The 18,393-nt window shown below is 46.4% G+C and overlaps 1 protein-coding gene across 1 annotated transcript in view; it reads right to left on the bottom strand.

Moving 5' to 3' along the window:
* Window positions 1-4,003, bottom strand: part of MEOX1 (mesenchyme homeobox 1) — a 69,670-nt gene extending 65,667 nt beyond the window's left edge. The window contains exon 1 of the mRNA XM_069634408.1: window positions 3,214-4,003. Within this exon, the coding sequence (XP_069490509.1) occupies window positions 3,214-3,670 (457 nt within the window). The 5' untranslated portion in view covers window positions 3,671-4,003. The remainder of the gene's footprint in view (window positions 1-3,213) is intronic.
* Window positions 4,004-18,393: the final 14,390 nt, after the last annotated feature.

Raw genomic sequence — 18,393 nt, 5'->3', positions numbered from 1 at the left:
CCGCCGTGAGAGTTTAGGTGACTTGGTTCCAGGATGGGGACTCGAACCCGCAGGCCTCGCGTCTTCAGTATAGAGTGCATTGACGTTGCCCCTTGAAGCACACGAGTTATCCACGGCCATGCTGTCACCTGCGAGGGTGCTGAACGGTATTTTGTAAACCTGGCTTGTTAGAAAATGCCACTCGCCGCTTTTGCTGGGCTGCCAGCAGTCATCTGAGCCCAGATCCAGCTGCACATCTGCCATCACTCTATGTAAATATAAAACGCCCGCCCCAGTGACCCGGCACGGACTGGCCTGTAGGGCAGTGGGACAATGCCACCAGGGCACTACTAACATGCTGGTGGGCTGCGTTTTCTTGGTAAAGGTGGGCGCCATATCTGGCCAATGTTTACTGCACTGTTCAACTGGTAGTTTTGACCTATGGCCCCCAAATATGATTTAATTAAAAGGCACAATTCGCAACAGTATTTACCAGAAGTCCCCCCCCCCCAGTGGAGCTCAAGCACTCTGTCACTAATGGTAACTAACTGATAGTTGCAATTGTGGGCCACTTTTTCATTGGCGCCCTGACCGAATTTATGTCGCCAGCCGACCCTGCCAGCGGTCAGCCCCTTCTACGTTGCCTTTATTTTGAGGGGTTGGGGCACTTCAGCATCCGCCCCTTTTAGCCTTCGGGTAGCCCCCGCTTTTAAGCATCGTGAATTTGCCCCCAACGCGCAGCCGTTTACAGTTGTGTAGTTTAACACTGTAATGCCAGAACAGGTTATGTCAAATTTAATTTATTCCAGAAACCTTTCCCGCAAAAGGAACCCAGTGCTTGGGTAAGAAAAAAAAAAAACATTCCTTTACTGACTTAAATAAAATCCTCTCAACCCAGATTTGGTTAATATTTCTCAGGCGCAGCTGCTTTCCGATTTCCTGTATCAATTATTTATTTATTGTCATTTTCAGACGTGCCGTTTTTGAGATATAGCTGTTTCCTAGCGCATCCCTTCGCCCACGTCTGCCCACATGTGTCAGAAGATGAGGAACGGATGCCCCACAAAACGCATCAATGAGTGCCGGATCCTACGAACACGGCCCAAGAAGTCCCAGGTCAGGAATAACAATAGGGTTTCCAGAAGTTCGCTTTTCCTATGGTTGATAATATGTGTGTGTGTCATTTCCGAAGAGAGTCAACACAACTTAACACAGACAAATAAACGATGATTTTTGGTTGCCTGTTCCCATGCCGAGGAAGTAACCACCGAACCTCATCCATCGTACCTCAGCGCACAGCACTGGCCGAGGCTTCATTTTGAGGCCTGCGCCCAGGTGTGGTGGCCACAGCTCTAGAATTTTGGAGGCACAATGCAGATAGTCCAGAGACGGGAGGTGGGGGGGGGAGTGGGGGGTAGTTTACACAGCACACGCTGTAAGGCAAGGCGAAAAAAGAAGAGAGGCTGCCATGCCATATGCTCCTGAACACCAGGGACCATGATGCTGGACTTTAAGCTGCTGGGCCTCTGTCTTGCTCTGGCATGGCGTGCCTGCCTTGCTATGCCAGTGTTAGTGATACAGTGCACACCTGCCATTGGCGTGCATTCGTAGCGCGTGCTGCTTGTCTGGCACGTGCGTTTCTGCATGGCTCTGTTTTTGCCGTGGTCTGGGGCAGAATACTGTGTTTTCCTTCCATGTATTGAAGAATGGGGCACCTGCTTCGGGGAGGCACGTGATTCGTGCACCATTTACACTGCAGGGTACTTTGTTAGTAATCACCGGATGCGAAACAAGAGATGGAGCGGAAGAACTCAGTGACACAACGTAACAGGGAGGCATCACACACTAGCAATACAATGTATACACTATTTAGAGTTGCATAGAATTAAGCAGTGCTTACAGTTTCAGCCACACAGTTTCAGCCCCAGATTGAACAGCAGTAAAAGGTTTCATCGGGTACTAGAGACCGCGGTGCACTACCTGCTGCGGTGCGGTTCCTATCGGCCTGGTGCATAGCCACGACAGCGCCGGCAAAGATTTGAACCTTGCTGTGACTTTAAGGAGCTGCAGCTTGACACCCATGCCTTCTAACTACGAGTTGCGGTGTGCAGAGTTGCTGTCCGCACCCAGGCATGTGCCCCCTTGCTCAACTTGCTTTATACTCTGGACACAAATTGCTGACCAATTGCTATGTGCCAACCTCCACCGCCCTCACCATCTACATGCATGCTATAGAATGAGGCAACGACTACACGCATATAGTTAAGATGGTACAGCAAAGGAAGGATACACGTCTTATTTATGCATTCATTCATTCATTCATTCATTCATTCATTCATTCATTCATTCATTCATTCATATGTCTAAAGCACAAGCACTCTAGCAAGCATCCAAGCACTTGTCTAGACAACTGTTCTTCAGGTAGCAGGAGATTTTCCCGCAGCAGATTTCATCGAGGTAGAAATCATCACAAATGTTGCCGCAAATATGTGTGGGGTGGGTTTAGGTGAATACTTAATGTAGGTAGGTTATGGGGGTCTAGGAGGGGGTCCCCGCCCCGCATATATTTGCAGCGAAACCTTACAGTAAAAAAAAAAACCCGATGATTTCTATTTCGATGAAAACAATTCGACAAATCATACAGAATCGATCTTCAGCTGACTAGCTGTCCTGCAGCCAGCGAGAGCATCCTGAGACTGCTGGGACGCGGCTCATGCTGTCTCACGCTGTCTCCATGTCATGGGTAATGAAGGATGCATTGTGAGACTTAAGACAGCAGCTGGATTCAGAAGGACTTCATCTGAAAGGCACAAGGGGCACCAGTTTTGAAAAGTGCGGGTGAAGCTGGGGCCATGGAGGCTCTGGGAGGTAGGAGTAGGCGGATCAATCTTCCAGCCAATCGCATATTAGATCTCTTTGCATCTCTGCACGGTCTGGGGAGGTCTTCAATCCATAAGGAGCCCAGAAGACTCTTTTCTGAGGGTCACCTTTTTTCCCAGCCCTTAGCTTCCCATGTTATCAAAGGCTTAAGACCAATTATTCCATTGATGTCACCCAAGACTATAACTGTGGGGTGCATGAGCTGGTTACATTACACCCTAAGAGTGCAAGAGAAGCGACCCAGTGATATGGGTCCACCAGGTTACCCTACCTACACACTGTACATGTCTATCACAGGTAGAGCAAATATCGTATGATGGGATGTACCTTCTGCCGGGTTGAGGGTGCCCTTACCTGATACTTCCTTTTTCCTCTTGGACGACTTCTTCTCGCTCTCACTAGGACTGGTCCCCAGCGCCCCATAATCATCGCTCAGGCACCCGGAGGCGTCCACCAGGTTCGGACTGCTGTTCTCGATCTCCCCAGAACCTAAGGCCAAGCCAGGATTGAGCCTTCGCCGGGCTTCGGCGGCTGAGAAGTGCCAGTCCGTGTGGTGGAAGGTGGTGGCGGGGTGCTGCTCGGCGAACATCCGCTCCTCCCGGGGGTAACTGTGGGGCGCCGCGGCCAGGCAAGAGGCCGAAAAGTCAGAGTAGGCGGCAAAGTCCGGCTTTTGGTGGAAGGAAAATGGTGTCTGCTGGTAGGGGTGCAGCCCTGTGGTGCCACCGACGTCGGCGTGGGGGTTCCGCATGCACCCCCAAAGTGGTGTCGAAGAATGAGGCCCTCTCATACAACTGCTCCCCATTGGATCCATGGCCGCGGCCTTCGATGAGTGTCCAGGACAGGTTCTCTCTGTCAAACTAGGCCTCAAGCCTCAAAACCTAGAGCCCTAGAATGTCTCTGGTTATAGCACCATAGAGACAAAAATCATAACTTTTCCCTTTCTAGTTTCCTTTTTGCAGTCACAAAAACAGAAGTGCTGGCTTTGAAGCTCTAATTCGTTCAGAAGAGCAGCGCTGGCGTCATCCTTGGGCGCAGCTCGAGCTACAGACAAACGCTTGTCTGCAATTGGCCTCTGCAGGTTGATTTAATGGCACGGCTGCTCAAGGCCCTGGGTTGCCTTCCTGTGAAAAAAGCTGCTGCTGCTGAGAGGGGAGGGCGATGCCTGGATTTAAATACTGTGCCGGGAGCAAGTGAAAAGTTTGTGCGGTGAAACCCGAGAAAGGTGGGAGGAGGGGTTAACAGAGTACCCGGCCTCCCTCCAACCAACGGGAAGCAGGCGGACATTAATCACCAGTAACCTTATATTCGCATCTAATGCGATCCGCAGATGCGAGCTGTTAAAGGAACATTGTCCGCATTAAAATCGAGCGGTGGAAAGAGTCACACACACACACACTCGAACAAAAAAACACCTTTCAAGTTGCCCTGTACCGCTATTTTTATGGCGCTGTTAACCAAATTCCCAAACTCTGGCAACAAAAAAGCACTGACATAAATGCAGGGTTTGAAAAGCGGTTTAAATCCCCAGGCTCAACCCAGCGGGGATGAGAAATGCCAGACAAAGCGATTTTCCTTCATATTTCTCAAAACAAACAGCAACTTTTATTTTTTACATTCCAACTTGGGGCTTGATTCATGTTTTTTTTTTTTTTGCACGGTGCAATGCCACTTTTCACTGGTGAAAAATGACTTTGCACTGCCAACAAACACACTGATCCATGGAGCAGTGCAAAAAACACCGATCCACCCTGATTCATGGAGCAATGCAAAGTGTATTTTTGCAGTGCAAAGAGACTTTGCATGGCAAACATATGCATTACACTGTTCCATGTATAAGGGTGTTTGTTGGCAGTGCAATCACTTTTCACCAGTGAACAGGCAGTTTACACTGTGCAAACATTTCCATGAATCAGGTCCATAATGCGTTACAAGACAACACCTGCTGGTGCAAAGCATGGTGACAAAATAGCTCATTGAGCAACCTTAGGGCCCGATGCATGGAATATTTGCCCGGTTCATAGTGACTTTGCACTGCTGCATATTGACTTTGCACTGCCGGCACAAACCCTGATTCATGGAACTGTGCAAAGTGTATTTTTGCAGTGCAAAGTCCGGCCAAAGTCATTTTGAACTGAAAACATTGTTATGAGCTGACTTTGCACGGACTTTGTACTGCAAAAATACACTTTGCACGGTTCCATGAATCAGGGTTTGTGTGGACAGTGGAAAGTCATTTTTCAGCCATGAAAATTCACTTTGAACAGGGCAAATATTCCATGAATCGGGCCCTAAGTGTTTGCGCGCAGAATCATCTGGGATAGGGAGTGTTTGTGTGCGTGTGTATATAACCTACAGGTCACAGGTTCAACACCAAGCATGCTCAACAACTGCTTTCATCTTTCAACGGCTAATAAGCATATTGGGTGGTATTTCCGAACCTTCCCTCCTCTTCAAGTTCACTTTGGCAAACATTTCTGTAGTGCAAAAAACATATTGTTTCAATGTTAATGTTAAAGGATTTTGTACTGCTCACCGTCACCAACGAAATTGGTCCCTAGGTCAATAGATGTATATCATATGTATATTTATATAGTGCAAACCTAGACTGGAAGGAGAGGTCTAGGGTGGTTTTACTAGACAAGAGGTTTGAGGGGCAAACTGTAACACAGTGCTGTTTGTGTGGGCACAAAACAACACAGTTGATTTGATTTGATAGGTTATTTATAATGCGCTTAATACCTAAGCACAGACCCGGGGATTGAACCTGTGTTGCTCCGTGTCGTCTTGCTTCTAAGGCGAGCACATTGCTCCTAAACTATCCTCCCGAGACAGTTGCACTGTACTGAGTTGCAGACAGACCATGGCTGGTGTGTAGTCTCAAAGTCTAGGTAATGTCAAGGTGTGACTGAAATAGGCAGGTTTTCAGCTCTTTCTGTCCCGGGGGATAGCTCAGCGGCAACGTGCGTGCCTAACACGAACAACACAGGTTTGATCCCTGGGTCCGTGCTTAGAAACCTCTGGGTGTTTAAGCGCGTTATAAATACGCAACTAAGACACAAAAAACAATTACGCAACCAAAAAAAACCCCAAAATATTTCTGTAACAGCGCCTCGATGCCCTGTGTGAGCGCATTAAAAATGTAAAAAAACACATATTAAAAATGTAAAAAAAAACACATAAAATAAACAAAAAAAGAAAGGTGGGCGGGAGCGGTGCAGATTGCTACTGGGAAGGAATCCAATAAAACCAGAGTGTAGCACGTTTTGGGTTCCTCTATTACTGAGTCTGGGAATGGTACTGCTGCTCATATGGTGTGATGCAGTTCACCACCAGGTAGGGTGGAGTGCCAGCCTTGTTAGTCTTGTAGGTGATACAGGAATAGGCACCTAATCGGTAAGGGTGACCAGTAACGCTCACGTGGGGTGGGAGAGATGTGGTTGAAATTGCATGCCCGGGTGATGAGGTGTGCCGCTGCGTGGTGTGCCACCCTGAAGTGGGGGCGGGTGGGCAGCAGTGTGGCTGGGAGCCCTCCCAGTAGGGTGTTTTCCCATCTATGTGAGAGATTACCAGAGCCTGTACTACAGTTCAGAAGTCCTGCGGCCGCAGGAAGGAAGGAAGTAGTGTGATATGGTGCCACAGCAATTTGCAGTGTTTAGCGGTGTGTTGTTGAAAGGATGCATTGTGGCCCACAGTGCATCTGAGAGATGTTGCTGAGTTGTGTGCATCCAAGTGCATACCGTTCAGCCGGATCTACACGATTTGCTCGAGTATATTGCTTCCAAGTTCATTTCATCGATTTCCTTTAACACATTTCACTGCATATCAATGCGGGGGAGATCCCCGCACCACTCCCCTGAAATACCCGAGTCCAACCCGCATCTACATAGCAGAGAAATGTGTTGAAAACATATGGGCTTCGAAGAACTGGGCCTAGATGTAATGCTGGAATACCGTCCAGCCACCTTTGATTGGAAGCCTAGGCAGATGGATTATCTCTTGGAAGGGTTAAGTTTCATTTAGCCGCTTCTCATCCAGGCTTGAATGGTAGCAAGGCCTGCGCGGAGGCGGGCGATATCCTGGGGACCCCTAACTTTCAGGTACAGCTGAGTGTTATTCAATGCATTGTTGCACAGGGCAACGGGCTAGGACTAGAGCAAACATTGCATTGATTAAAAAATGCATTCTAAGAATTGTTTTTTAGCAATAGAGCAGAGGCGTTGCTGGGGGGGAGGACTGAGGAGGCTATAGCCCCCGGTATTTTGGTTGTAGCCCTGGATAGAAGCTCAGGGGTTACAACCAAAAAGGCTAGCTAGCCCCCAGACCTGACAGTCCCAAAATTAGTGTAGGCCCAGATCTTTTCCAGGCCTAGCAACACCACTGCACTAGAGCAATGTTTTCTCGATTGATAATTTCATTTGAAGAGGTGCAAAGCTCCTGGAATGTGTCCTGCAGTGTAAGTTGTCTTATATAGCACAACGTCTGTCATGTTGGTGCCCTCTCGACACATACAACTTGCTTATCTTAGAATGACCTCTTAGTACTGTATTTGATTGGTCACCTATAGAAGCTCAGTGTATCACTGATGAATGCCCCCATCCTTCACGAGCAGCGAAGATGCCTAGTAGTCAGTCGCGTAAAACAAAATGGATGCCCCCTCGCAAAATGTGGTCAAGGGCCGTTTAGGATGCTGTCACCCACAGACATGCACAAGAATTTATCCAGTCTAAGGGACCCCCAAATATTGTGGGCATTCCTACATCACCGGCGCCTGTTATGCCGCTGGAAGGCGTGCCCCCCCCCCCCCACTGCTGTCCAGAGCGCTCATGCTTCTTCAAACTCAATTGTTGCTTTATTTCATAGGAAGCAACACAACCCAAAAGACAAAAATAATGGATTTGTTACGATCTATCCATTGCAACAATTAAGAATTATGGGAAAAATCCACATATCCAGAGAACAATTTCCAAATGAACCTATAGTGTGGGAGAGCATTTTGTAATGACCCGGGCCCCTAAAACCGTGATGTCCTCATCCCCAGGGACCCTGAGCGTGGAGTCTAAGAGTCAGGGCCTAAAGGATGACGCGGCTCTGCATGCTAACCATAGCCCACCACCCGCAGAAAGTTACTGTATTCTACATTTCTTTCCTAAAAGCACAAGGGGTCACATTCCAAACAGGGTGGTAATGCTATAATTGGTGGTGAATGGAAAATACCTCTCGTGGTAACATTCTGGAGATTGCTGAAGTTTCAAATGCTGCTTAACTGGGACGTCACTGCTTCGGATTAGCACAGGTGGCACATTTCCCAGGGATTTCATTTGCATTGCTACCAACAACCCGGCATGCCGTTCAATACAACATTTTAAAATGGTGCTATTTACCTCGGAAAATAAGATGAATGCTGACGTGCTCTTAAAAAGTGTCATGCGCATGATCGGGTGCCACTATTTGAAGTGTGTGTTATTTGTTGTTTGTTAGGTCTCAAGTAATTATATGGATTTTGTTATTGCAGAGTTATGTCTCTAGCTCTGAAAGCTACATATGCTATGGCCGGTGGTATTATTTACAGCTTTGCTAAATATTTATGACTGGTAGTAATTACCAACAGTGATATTGAAGACTGATGGCAAAGCCATACTGTTGCTAGAAATACAGATTCCCAAACCACCACCATTACTCCCTGGCAGTGCGATACTAACAATGACAATACATTTATTACATGTGGGGTCCGATTCATGGAATATTTAGTGCACTGCAAAGTGACATTGAACTGCCAACAAACACCCTGATTTACAGAGCGGTGCAAAGTGTAGTTTGCAGTGCAAAGTGACTTTGCACTGGTGCAAAAGTAGTGCAAATGCACTGCAAAAATACACTTTGCACCACTATGTGTGCCAACACGAGTTGGGCGGTATCCCGGCTGCGATACTGCCCAACTTTATTAGCGTTAGCACCCACCCGTCTGGCGGTATTACCGCCGCATCACGAGTTGGGCGCTGTTAGTCCCCATTTCCCATTGGACCCAATGGGACTTTTTCGGCGCAATTACAGTATGGTAATACTGCCAGCAGTAATTATGTTGAAAAACTCAGAGCTGGGTGTAAACGCCCCTGACTCGATATTGGGTGGACCCTTAAATGCGGCAGTAACAAAGTTACCACCGCATTTAAGGGCTACCGCCCAACTCGTGATCAGGCCCGGTGAATCAGGGTGTGTGTTGGCAATGCAAAGTGACTTTGCCTTGCACTAAAGTGTCCATGAATTGGGCCCGTTGACTTTGCTTTGAAATACAACTTGCACAGTTTTAATTTCAAATAACCTTAGTACAACATAATTGTTTTCTGGTGAACATTCCCACAAGACACAATATCACTGTGTTCATGCAATTACAGAAATATACTTGCGTCATATTCATGGTGATACCCACCTGAGGGAGACATGGAAGACTGTTTCCACCGAGCAAATACATTGTATGTGCACGCAGAGCAGTGTCTGTAATGAAAGTGCCACAGCTTATGTTGCTATAACAATTGGTTGGGCACAAGCACAAGACATAGTTGTATACGTACACCTGCACAGTGAGTCTAATTCAGTATTAATGTGGGGAAAGACAGATCTTTTGGTTACTCTAGATTGGCAAGACTGCAAAAACGCCCACTGAATCTTGTGCCACATTATGTTCTGATACCGGCACTTTTACCAAAGACTTACCCACATTTTTGTGATAAGTGTCTTGCATGCAGAATACAACAGGATCATAAGCCGTTCCAAGTCTTTAGAGAATACCAGATTCCCTATGAAGCCCATTACCTTTAGTAGCTGGCCAAAACATGTTGATATCTGCATATCCACCACGAAATTATGATTCACATTATAATAATAATAATTATTATTGTTTTTATTGAGCACGGAACTAGCTTCGGGAAGCAACAGAGCGCTTTACAGAGAAATACACCAATACAGATACATAACAGAGTGCTTTAGAGAGGTGTACAACATTACAGATGCATAACAGAGTGCTTCTCAGTGGTAACAACAGAACAGATATACAGCGGGGTTGGGTAGGATACAGAGGGGGACAGAGGGAGGATACAGCTGTAGCAGCTGGCGAGAGGCAGAGGGTCGGGCGTCGTCTCGTGAGTCAGGTGGCGTGACGTGTGATGTGATGGCCTAGGTGTTGAGGAGGAGAGACTCCTTGAAGAGGCGGGTCTTGAGTTTCGTTTCTGAATTGTAAGAGCGTGGAGCGAGTCTGATGCCAACGGGGAGGATGTTCCATAGACTTGGGGCGTAGCCAGAGAAGGTTCGTTTTCTGGTACTTTGTTGCAGTTCAGTCTTTGCACAATGTTTTCCCTCAGTTTTCCTTTTGCCAGTGTGCACAGAAAAAATATTCACATTTCATTATTTTCTTACTTGTGGTCATGCTATTTATGTTCCAATTACATAATTCCAATCGATTTCTACTTCTGACGGTACTTTATTTGACAATAGTTTTTTTTTTTGTCATGGGTCAGACCATGATTAATTGTTTGCACATCACATCCTACGATGCTCTGGGTGGCCAGGAGCAATATTTGGGACTTGCTTGTGCCTTAGAGACGTTTAAGAGCACGGGAGTCTCTGAGGTGAACAGGGATTGTGCTACCAATAGGCAATGTTAGGCACCTGTCTATAATGTGAAAATGTTAGAGTGGCAAATGCAGCCGAAGGCAATAACCACGTGTATATTTTTTGTACACATATATTTATTATTCTCTCTCTCTCGCTCTCTCTGTCTCGATTACTTGAAACCAGCACTTTTAGCATAGTCTGCAGCAGGCAGTGCAACAGGCACTGCGAGGTGAGTGTCAGGCATGTGCTGTAGTGCCATGCGTATTGCCTCAGGCTGCACCTGAGCATTAGCACCGCACTTGCCCTTTTGAGGCTTGTGCAAATGTTCTTCAGTTTTGGACTGTCCGTGGCCTTCCCTGCCCCAGCATTAGCTGCAGCCTGTTGCCATGGGCCGTGGTTAGCGGCCCTGCCTGAGAGTGACATAGACACATGCACAGGCAGGTGAGATGCCCTAGTCTTTGTGTTGTTATTGTTGTTCTGCATCTCGGTCTCAGGGGTGACAATAGCCGAAATGGGATTGAGTAGAGAAAGAGCAAATTGGAACCGGTGGGAGTTTGTGGATTGCAGGCAGACAGTGCTCATTTCCAGCCTATTTGGTGATGCTTAGGTCCAGTGGCATTAACCAAGTCCAAAATCAGAGAACGCATTTTAGTTCAATTGAATGAGGGTGCAGCGTGCAGGACTTGGAAAACAGCACAGTGCCATGTAGCTACTTACCATAGGCTTCTATCTATGATTGGGTGAGTTAGGATGAGGGAGATGTTTACCTGTGTACATTCAGCCTCCCTCTGCTCCATCCCCCACATGCTTTCAATGACTGAGAAAATCATTCCTCTGCTTTAGACCCTCTGTAAATGAGTCTTCTTGCTGTCAGGCCTCAACTTCACTAAAACACGGCATCCATAGAAAAAATGGAGGTGGAAAAGACTGAGTATTTTGGCTACATTTTTCCAAACTTCGTGCATATTTATTTAAAAAAATAGATGAATGTAAGGGTATAGGTTAAGGTAGGGGGAAGTGGGGAAGTGCGGGGGGGGGGGGGTCTACCTCCGCATTTAAAAAAAAAGTTCAATAAAACACCAAAACACTTGCCAAATTCTACCTTGATTTTTTTCCCGGTTATTTCACAGACATCACTAGAACACACCCAAACAAGGCTATCAACGTTTACAGGTTTTCTGTGTAACTGGCACTGGCAGCTGGGGTTGTAACTGTCACTCGGCTGGTTTACACTTCGGCTGCTGATGAGTGGAGGCATTAATTCACCTTGGAATTGACTGAAGAGGCGCTGGTGTGCTTTTATCTTAAAATCTCAGAGGCTCATATGACTAAACAAAGGAGCAAGGCTTATACCATTTTAACTTACATAATATAGCCTAAGTAAGCATGAAGGAGCTGGCTTAGACCACACAATGAACATTCCTAATGTGCTTCAATATCAAGTGAGCAACAATTCTGTTGGGCCTGCAGGCATATTGCGAAAAACAAACAAAAAAAAATACAGTGCAAAGGTTTTCAGTGCAAACCATCCAATAGGCTCACTCCTCTGCATGGCATCTTTTTCCAAGAGTGGCCCCACTGTCACATGATGTCCTGGCTGCATGTCTTTCTCCTTTGTGAAAGATAGTGAGCTAAAGACACTGGGTAAGGCTCTTTTAACCAGGAGTAATGTCTGGCAGAGAGACTCCCAGGACCCCTCTTGTTTTTTGCATATTTTAAGTAGCTTTGGGTCTCACCCTAAGTTACTAGGGGAATCCAGATATGGACCCCTTGCTCACTATTCTCAGAGAGGCACAGCTCCACCCTACTGATGAGGTCCAACCAGACCGAAACTTGTGTCTGGGGTTGCTGTTGGTACTCTTGTTCAGAGGAGAATTGCCTATCATTTCGGTGCTGGGCTGCCCCAGGGCAGAACAAAGACTGATATGTTTTGTATATTTCTCCTCTGTGAAAGATAGTGAGCTAAAGACACTGAATAAGGCTCTCGTAACCAGGACCATTGTCTGGCAGAGGGACTCCCAGGACCCCCCTTGTTTGTGCATGTGGACCTCGCCAATCAGATTGTGTTCATTCCGCTTTTTAAAAAGCAACTGTCCAGTCACTCACTGATCCTGAATTCCTATGAATGGCGTTGGTGACTATGCTGGCATTTTATTTAACCCTCCACTTCATCATTCACCCTTTTGACATTCCTCTTCAGCATTGCAGAGTGCTGCCTTTATCGGCAAGCAATCCTCTGAAAGGTAACGAGAACAAATGTGTCATTTTTTATTTTTTATTTATTTATTTTTTTTTTAACGCTACCTACCTTGTACTGCACTTCCCCCCTCCCCTTGCACTTTTCCCTTCCCCCCACCCCTGCACTTGCACGATCTGAATGACACCTGGCCTAGTAGGATCGTTGTCTGTCTTCCCATTGTTCCCCCCGCCTCGTCGCGCCTTGAAACACTTGTGTATAGGCGCGTTACAAATGCCATATCATATCATATCATATCATATCATAACTAAGTGTGCCTTCTGGCACTTGATTTTTAACCAACGTTTGTGCTTGCATTCAATTCCTGTTAAAACAAACAAGCTTTAGAAAAGCCAACAGCATGTCTATTTCATGGACACAACATAGCACTTGCCAGTGACTGCCATTATTTACCCAGGTACTCCCATCATTTGACAGCTGTTGCCATGTTATCGCCAAGTGGTACATTATGGCACTGTCTGGCAAATGCCTATCCTACAGCTACACATAATCCAAAAATGTTGGCTTTGACAATGCTTGAATGAGAAGCGAGATGACTGGTGGTTCCCTGATGTTTCCCTTGAATTAATCTTTGGAGAGGGTTTTCTTTGACAAATGGTTCATCAAAGCATCCAGTGCAGTGCTGGACTGACCTACAGGGAACTCTGGAGATTTCCAGGTGGGCCTCTGCACCATTGGCCCCTATTGACAAAAACGAGTTTGTTGTTATAAAGCTATGTTGTCCTCACTCTTAACATATGAAAATTTTGTTCTATCAGTTTCTATTTTGTAATCATTAATAGGACAAATGTCCTTTAAAATGCACTATTTATACCCATCTGTCTAAATGCCATTGTGTGAGAACCCGCAAGCTCTATTTAGAGGGGTTTAGCTTGTTTGAATGGTGTAATATGGGACCCCTATGAAAAACATTCCCATGGCCACATTTGATTCCTAGTACATCACTGATCCAGTATTTCGTAAAATTTGGAAACTGCTGCACTATTAGAACTTGGGCCGAGAAAATCAAATGTGTGAGAGTTTTGCAAAAAAAACGGGCTGAAAATGTGTTTTACCCTACAAATACTGGCATATATTTACATAAGCATCATGAATTTCTTTAGGAAAAATAAGCATGACAGCCAAGGGGGGGTCATATTCTTTTGGCATGAGCAGAATGATAAAGGCGGTCATCCTTGGCATACATTGTTGTGACTTTACTCCTAATATTTCTTGGGCATAAGTAGCATTAGTGAATTAGGCAATGATGGCATATATTAATCTGACTGGCTGCATGATATTATTTGGGTGCACAGACAATAAGATAAAGGGGCAGCACTTGCATGTATCATTCTGACTGACCTCATGATATTCTTTCGCACAAGCAACATACGTTGGTAAAACTGGCCTAAATTGCTTTGACATAGTTTGGGCAAAATCAGCATGATGGAAGAGAGTAAACATTGGCATGTATAGTCGTATCTGGCCTCATAATATTTTTTGGGCAATACCAGGATGAACATGTGTTTTACAGTACCAATGTTGGCAACTATTGTTGAGAAGGTCCCAATGATATTGGTTGGGCACAAAATGTATGAAAACCTGTTATACATTGTCAGTGCTGACACATACTGTGGCAAAGGTGAATGGCTTTGTTTGGGCATGGACAGCATGGAAATGTGTTGCAAAATGTCCTGTGAACTGTTGACTATCAGGATTCTATTGAAATATTTCATGTGGCCACCCAAAGATGACGGTAAATTCTATGGCACCATCTGAATGAATTTCTTTACTAAATTTCTTGGGGGTGAACCTCGAAAACATCTGTGTCTGTTCTGGTCAGGGAAACATTTTTTGTCCGCCTTAAAAATTCGCTAGCCACCACAGAACACACCTAAGTGAGGGAAAGTTGAGTAAAGGTTGCACAGGGAAGTTGCGTGGTGGTTGCACATCTTGTGCCTGTTCTATTTACGGGAGGCTTATTGTAGTGATGCTGATGCTGTTTTCTCTTGTGTGTGTATGCAACGAGGGAAGTGTTAGTGCTGCCACTGTTCCAGTGGGAGAGGCTTGCAAAGTTGCAGCACATGCTATACCATCTATGTGAGAAGAAAATGAGCACCTCTGTGTCCGGTGTTGTTTCTGTTTCTTATGGCCACATGTAATATCACTCTGGTGTTGATGCCCAAGGGAAGCTTAACACGGTTACCAATTCTCTGCCCTTTTTGTGAAGGGGAAGCTTGCAGTGCACCTGCCCATGCTTTAATGTCTGGGCCTGTGGGGTGGAGACAGTCATGTTGACTGATGCTCTTTGTTTCCATTCAATTTGTCATGGCAAATTTTGTTTCTGCCGGAGTGAGAGAGATGTTATGTGGGATTACACTTATGATTATATAAAGTGCACCACTGTGTTTTAAAAAAAAGCACAAAAATTCAGGATTTTGTAGAGATGGTACTTTTAATGAGATAAATCATATTCTTGCCTGCTAGCTGAAGACCACAGTTTGCCTGATAAAGGCATCATCGCCACAAGATCCTGTGTTGTTTTTAGAGTATGGTAAAAAGTAACAATCTTCATATTATTCCAGACATTGTGAGTAAGGGACTGTTGTAGGTCATTCACACTATGTGAGGGCACTGCATTTATCTGAAGTGGCAGGGCATGCCGCTGTTGAGGTGTTGAGGGGGACAGAAAAATCATCTTTTACCTAGAGTGGCAAAGTTCCTTCCATCGGTCCTGGAGGTGAAGGAGTAGGGTCTTGGGTTGTATGGTTTGCAGTCAACATAGGGGTCTGCATTTCAGCCCCTTCGGAACTACCAGGTTAGGTTGTACTTTCTTGAGGTCTTGGTGTCTCGTAGATGTATTGTGTTTTTGGGTGCCATAATGTAGCCCCAAGCATGCTTTACTCAGTGTTAAAAGAAGAAAGAAAGTTTGTCACTGGCCCTCCCAGACTGGAAATTATGGGAAAGATTTGTTCCAAAATTAAAAACTTATTAAGAAAGCAAAAACTGCTGTTTTCAGACTATTCCCGTTCATTTTACTATAGAGATAAAGTACAAAAGTTATCAAGCCAAAGCGCAAAAACCACTGCAGGGAAATTGACCTAATAATTTGAAACTAATCACTGAAATTAATAAGAAACAACTTGGGCATGAAGTGTTGACTTAATTACCGGGACAGGTTTGGGATTATTCCGTCCAGTAGTTTTTAAATATTTTATGGGGAAGGGCTTGCACCAGTCTAATAAAAATATAGCTATAACTCCCATTGTGCTTTGCATCAGACAGCCTTTTCAGAAATGAAAAAAAGGACATTTTCTTTTCTGCTCAATGCAAGCAATTACCACAGTAATATTGGGGGAATGCAAAAACAAATAATGCAGAAAAAGCTATTTGGAGGCGGAAAAAGGTTGAAATCGCATCAGGCTAGAAGTGAGAAGGGGGAAAGGGGTCATCATGTGAAGTTGGGGAGTTGAGGGTGGTCTAGGAAGCCAGTTACAGTTCTACCACTTTCGCATTGATATGATATGATATGATATGGTATTTGTAACGCGCCTATATACAAGTGTTTCAAGGCGCGACGAGGCAGGGAGGGAGGGAAACAAGGGGAAGACAGACAAACGATCCTACTAGGCCAGGTGTCATTCAGATCGCGCAAGTGCAGAGGTAAGGGGAAAAGGAGGAAGTGCAGGGGGAGGAGGTGGGGGGGAAGTGCAGTACAAGGTAAGTAGCGTAAAAAAATAATAAATAATAAATAATAAATAAAAAGGGCCAGCTGGTGGCAAGTGCGAGGTAAGTGCAGAGCAAGTGCTGGGAAGGGGGCTGTAGGGCTACAGTGACAGTCCCACAGTGCAGGGGGAGCCAGGGAGGCAGTGCAAGTGGAGAGTGGCTGGGCCCTGGACCGAGGTTGCTGAGAGTGGCCCAGATGCAGGTTTAGTGCTGAATTCAGTGGGGAGTTAAGCAGGATTAGCAGGGGAGAGGGAGAGAGAAGGCAGAAGCGAAGAGGAAGGTTTTGAGGTGCTTCCGGAACCGGAGATGGTTCTCCTCAAGTTTCAGGGAGGCAGGAAGGCTGTTCCAGAGGGAGGCCCCTGCTGCGGAGAGAGATCTACCCCCAGCTCGTTGCTTCGAGAAGCGGCTGACCATGAGGGAGTTGGAGACGGATGAGCGAAGAGCTCGTGAAGGAAGATATTTAGGAAGAGAGAGTTGAAGGTATTTAGGTCCCAGGCCCCAGAAGGCCTTGTGGACAATGCAGAGGGTTTTGAACTTAATCCTCGCAGCCACCGGGAGCCAGTGAAGAGATTTCAGTCCTGGAGAGATACGGTCCCTGGGCTTGAGGCCAAGGACAAGTCTCGCAGTTCTGTTCTGGATAAGTTGCAGAGGGCGGAGAGTGGGGGCAGGCAGATTAAGATAGAGGCTGTTACAGTAGTCCAGCCTAGAGAGAACCAGGGCTCGGGAGACAGTGAGCTTCTGGGGGAAGGAGAGGAAGGGAAGAATACCTCTGAGGAGGTGCAGCTGGTAGTGTGACTTCTTAGAGACGTCAGATATATGAGGAGAGAAGGAGAGTGTGGAGTCGAAGATGACCCCGAGGTTTTTAGCCTTGCAGGTAGGGGCAGGAAGGGGGCCAAGGGAGGCCGGCCAGAGAGCTGCAGGGAAGGAGGGAGTGGGTGTGCCGATGAGTAGAATCTCAGTCTTACTGGCATTGAGGCAGAGGTCATTGGCGGCACACCATTCCTGGATAGCAGACAGACAGTCGGAGATGAGGGAAGGAGAGGAGGAGGCCGAGGGTAGCCTGAAAATGAGCTGGGTATCGTCTGCATAGCACTGGAAGTAGGGGCAGAGAGCGGCGATGTGGTGGGCAAGGAGTGCCAGATACTGGTTGAAAAGCCAGGGAGAGAGGTTGGATCCCTGGGGGACACCACAGGTGGAGAAAAAGATGTCAGAGAGGAAGGAGCCCATTTGGACCTGGGAGGGTCGACCGGAGAGGAAAGAAGTCAGCCAGGCCAGAGCCTGACCAGTGATACCCAGGTTATCACGGAGACAGTTGAGCAGGATGGCATGGTTGACAGTGTCAAAGGCAGAGGAGAGATCGAGCAGAATGAGAACACAGGGAGTGTTGGAAATACCGGGGGAATCCCATGAGATTACTGCAGTAATAATGCAAGACATGCTCAGGAACCAAAATGTGTCACCCCAGGCAAAGAGAGAAAGTGAGCAATGGGAGGGGGCCAGGAAGGTAAAAATCAACTCGGGTGGGTGGGGGACTCTAGGGCAAAGGAAGGAGGCACATGGTGAGCACCTGTGAGGATTTTTAAATTTTCGAGCGTTATCGCAGTAATTAGCGCAATAATACTGCAGTAATTATCAGGGGTATTATAAGAAATGAAAATGGAGGTAAACAAATTGGCGGACATCGGTTGTGTGCAAATCTACTAGGTAGGGGGAAAATGGGTCTTTGTGCCAGTGGTTGTGATCAGTGGGCCCCAAAGAAGCCTATTGATGCAACATGTGCTGCGGTCACAGCCAAAGGCCGTGGTCACTGGCCAATGCTGAAGGCCATGAGGAGTGGGATTGAAAGAAAACTAGTGTGTAAGGCTGTTCCCACTGGCCAGAGCTAAAAGCCATCAATGGCTTTTGGGACCAAGGAAACCTATAGCTGGAAAATGCACAGTGCTCACAGCAGAAGGCTATGGCTA

Source organism: Ambystoma mexicanum, chromosome 13, assembly GCF_040938575.1.
Source record: "Ambystoma mexicanum isolate Mex_15411 chromosome 13, UKY_AmexF1_1, whole genome shotgun sequence".
In the NCBI taxonomy this organism is placed as follows: Eukaryota; Metazoa; Chordata; class Amphibia; order Caudata; family Ambystomatidae; genus Ambystoma; species Ambystoma mexicanum.
The sequence above is the reverse complement of the archived record's forward strand: the minus strand, read 5'-3'. Positions and strand labels throughout refer to the sequence as shown.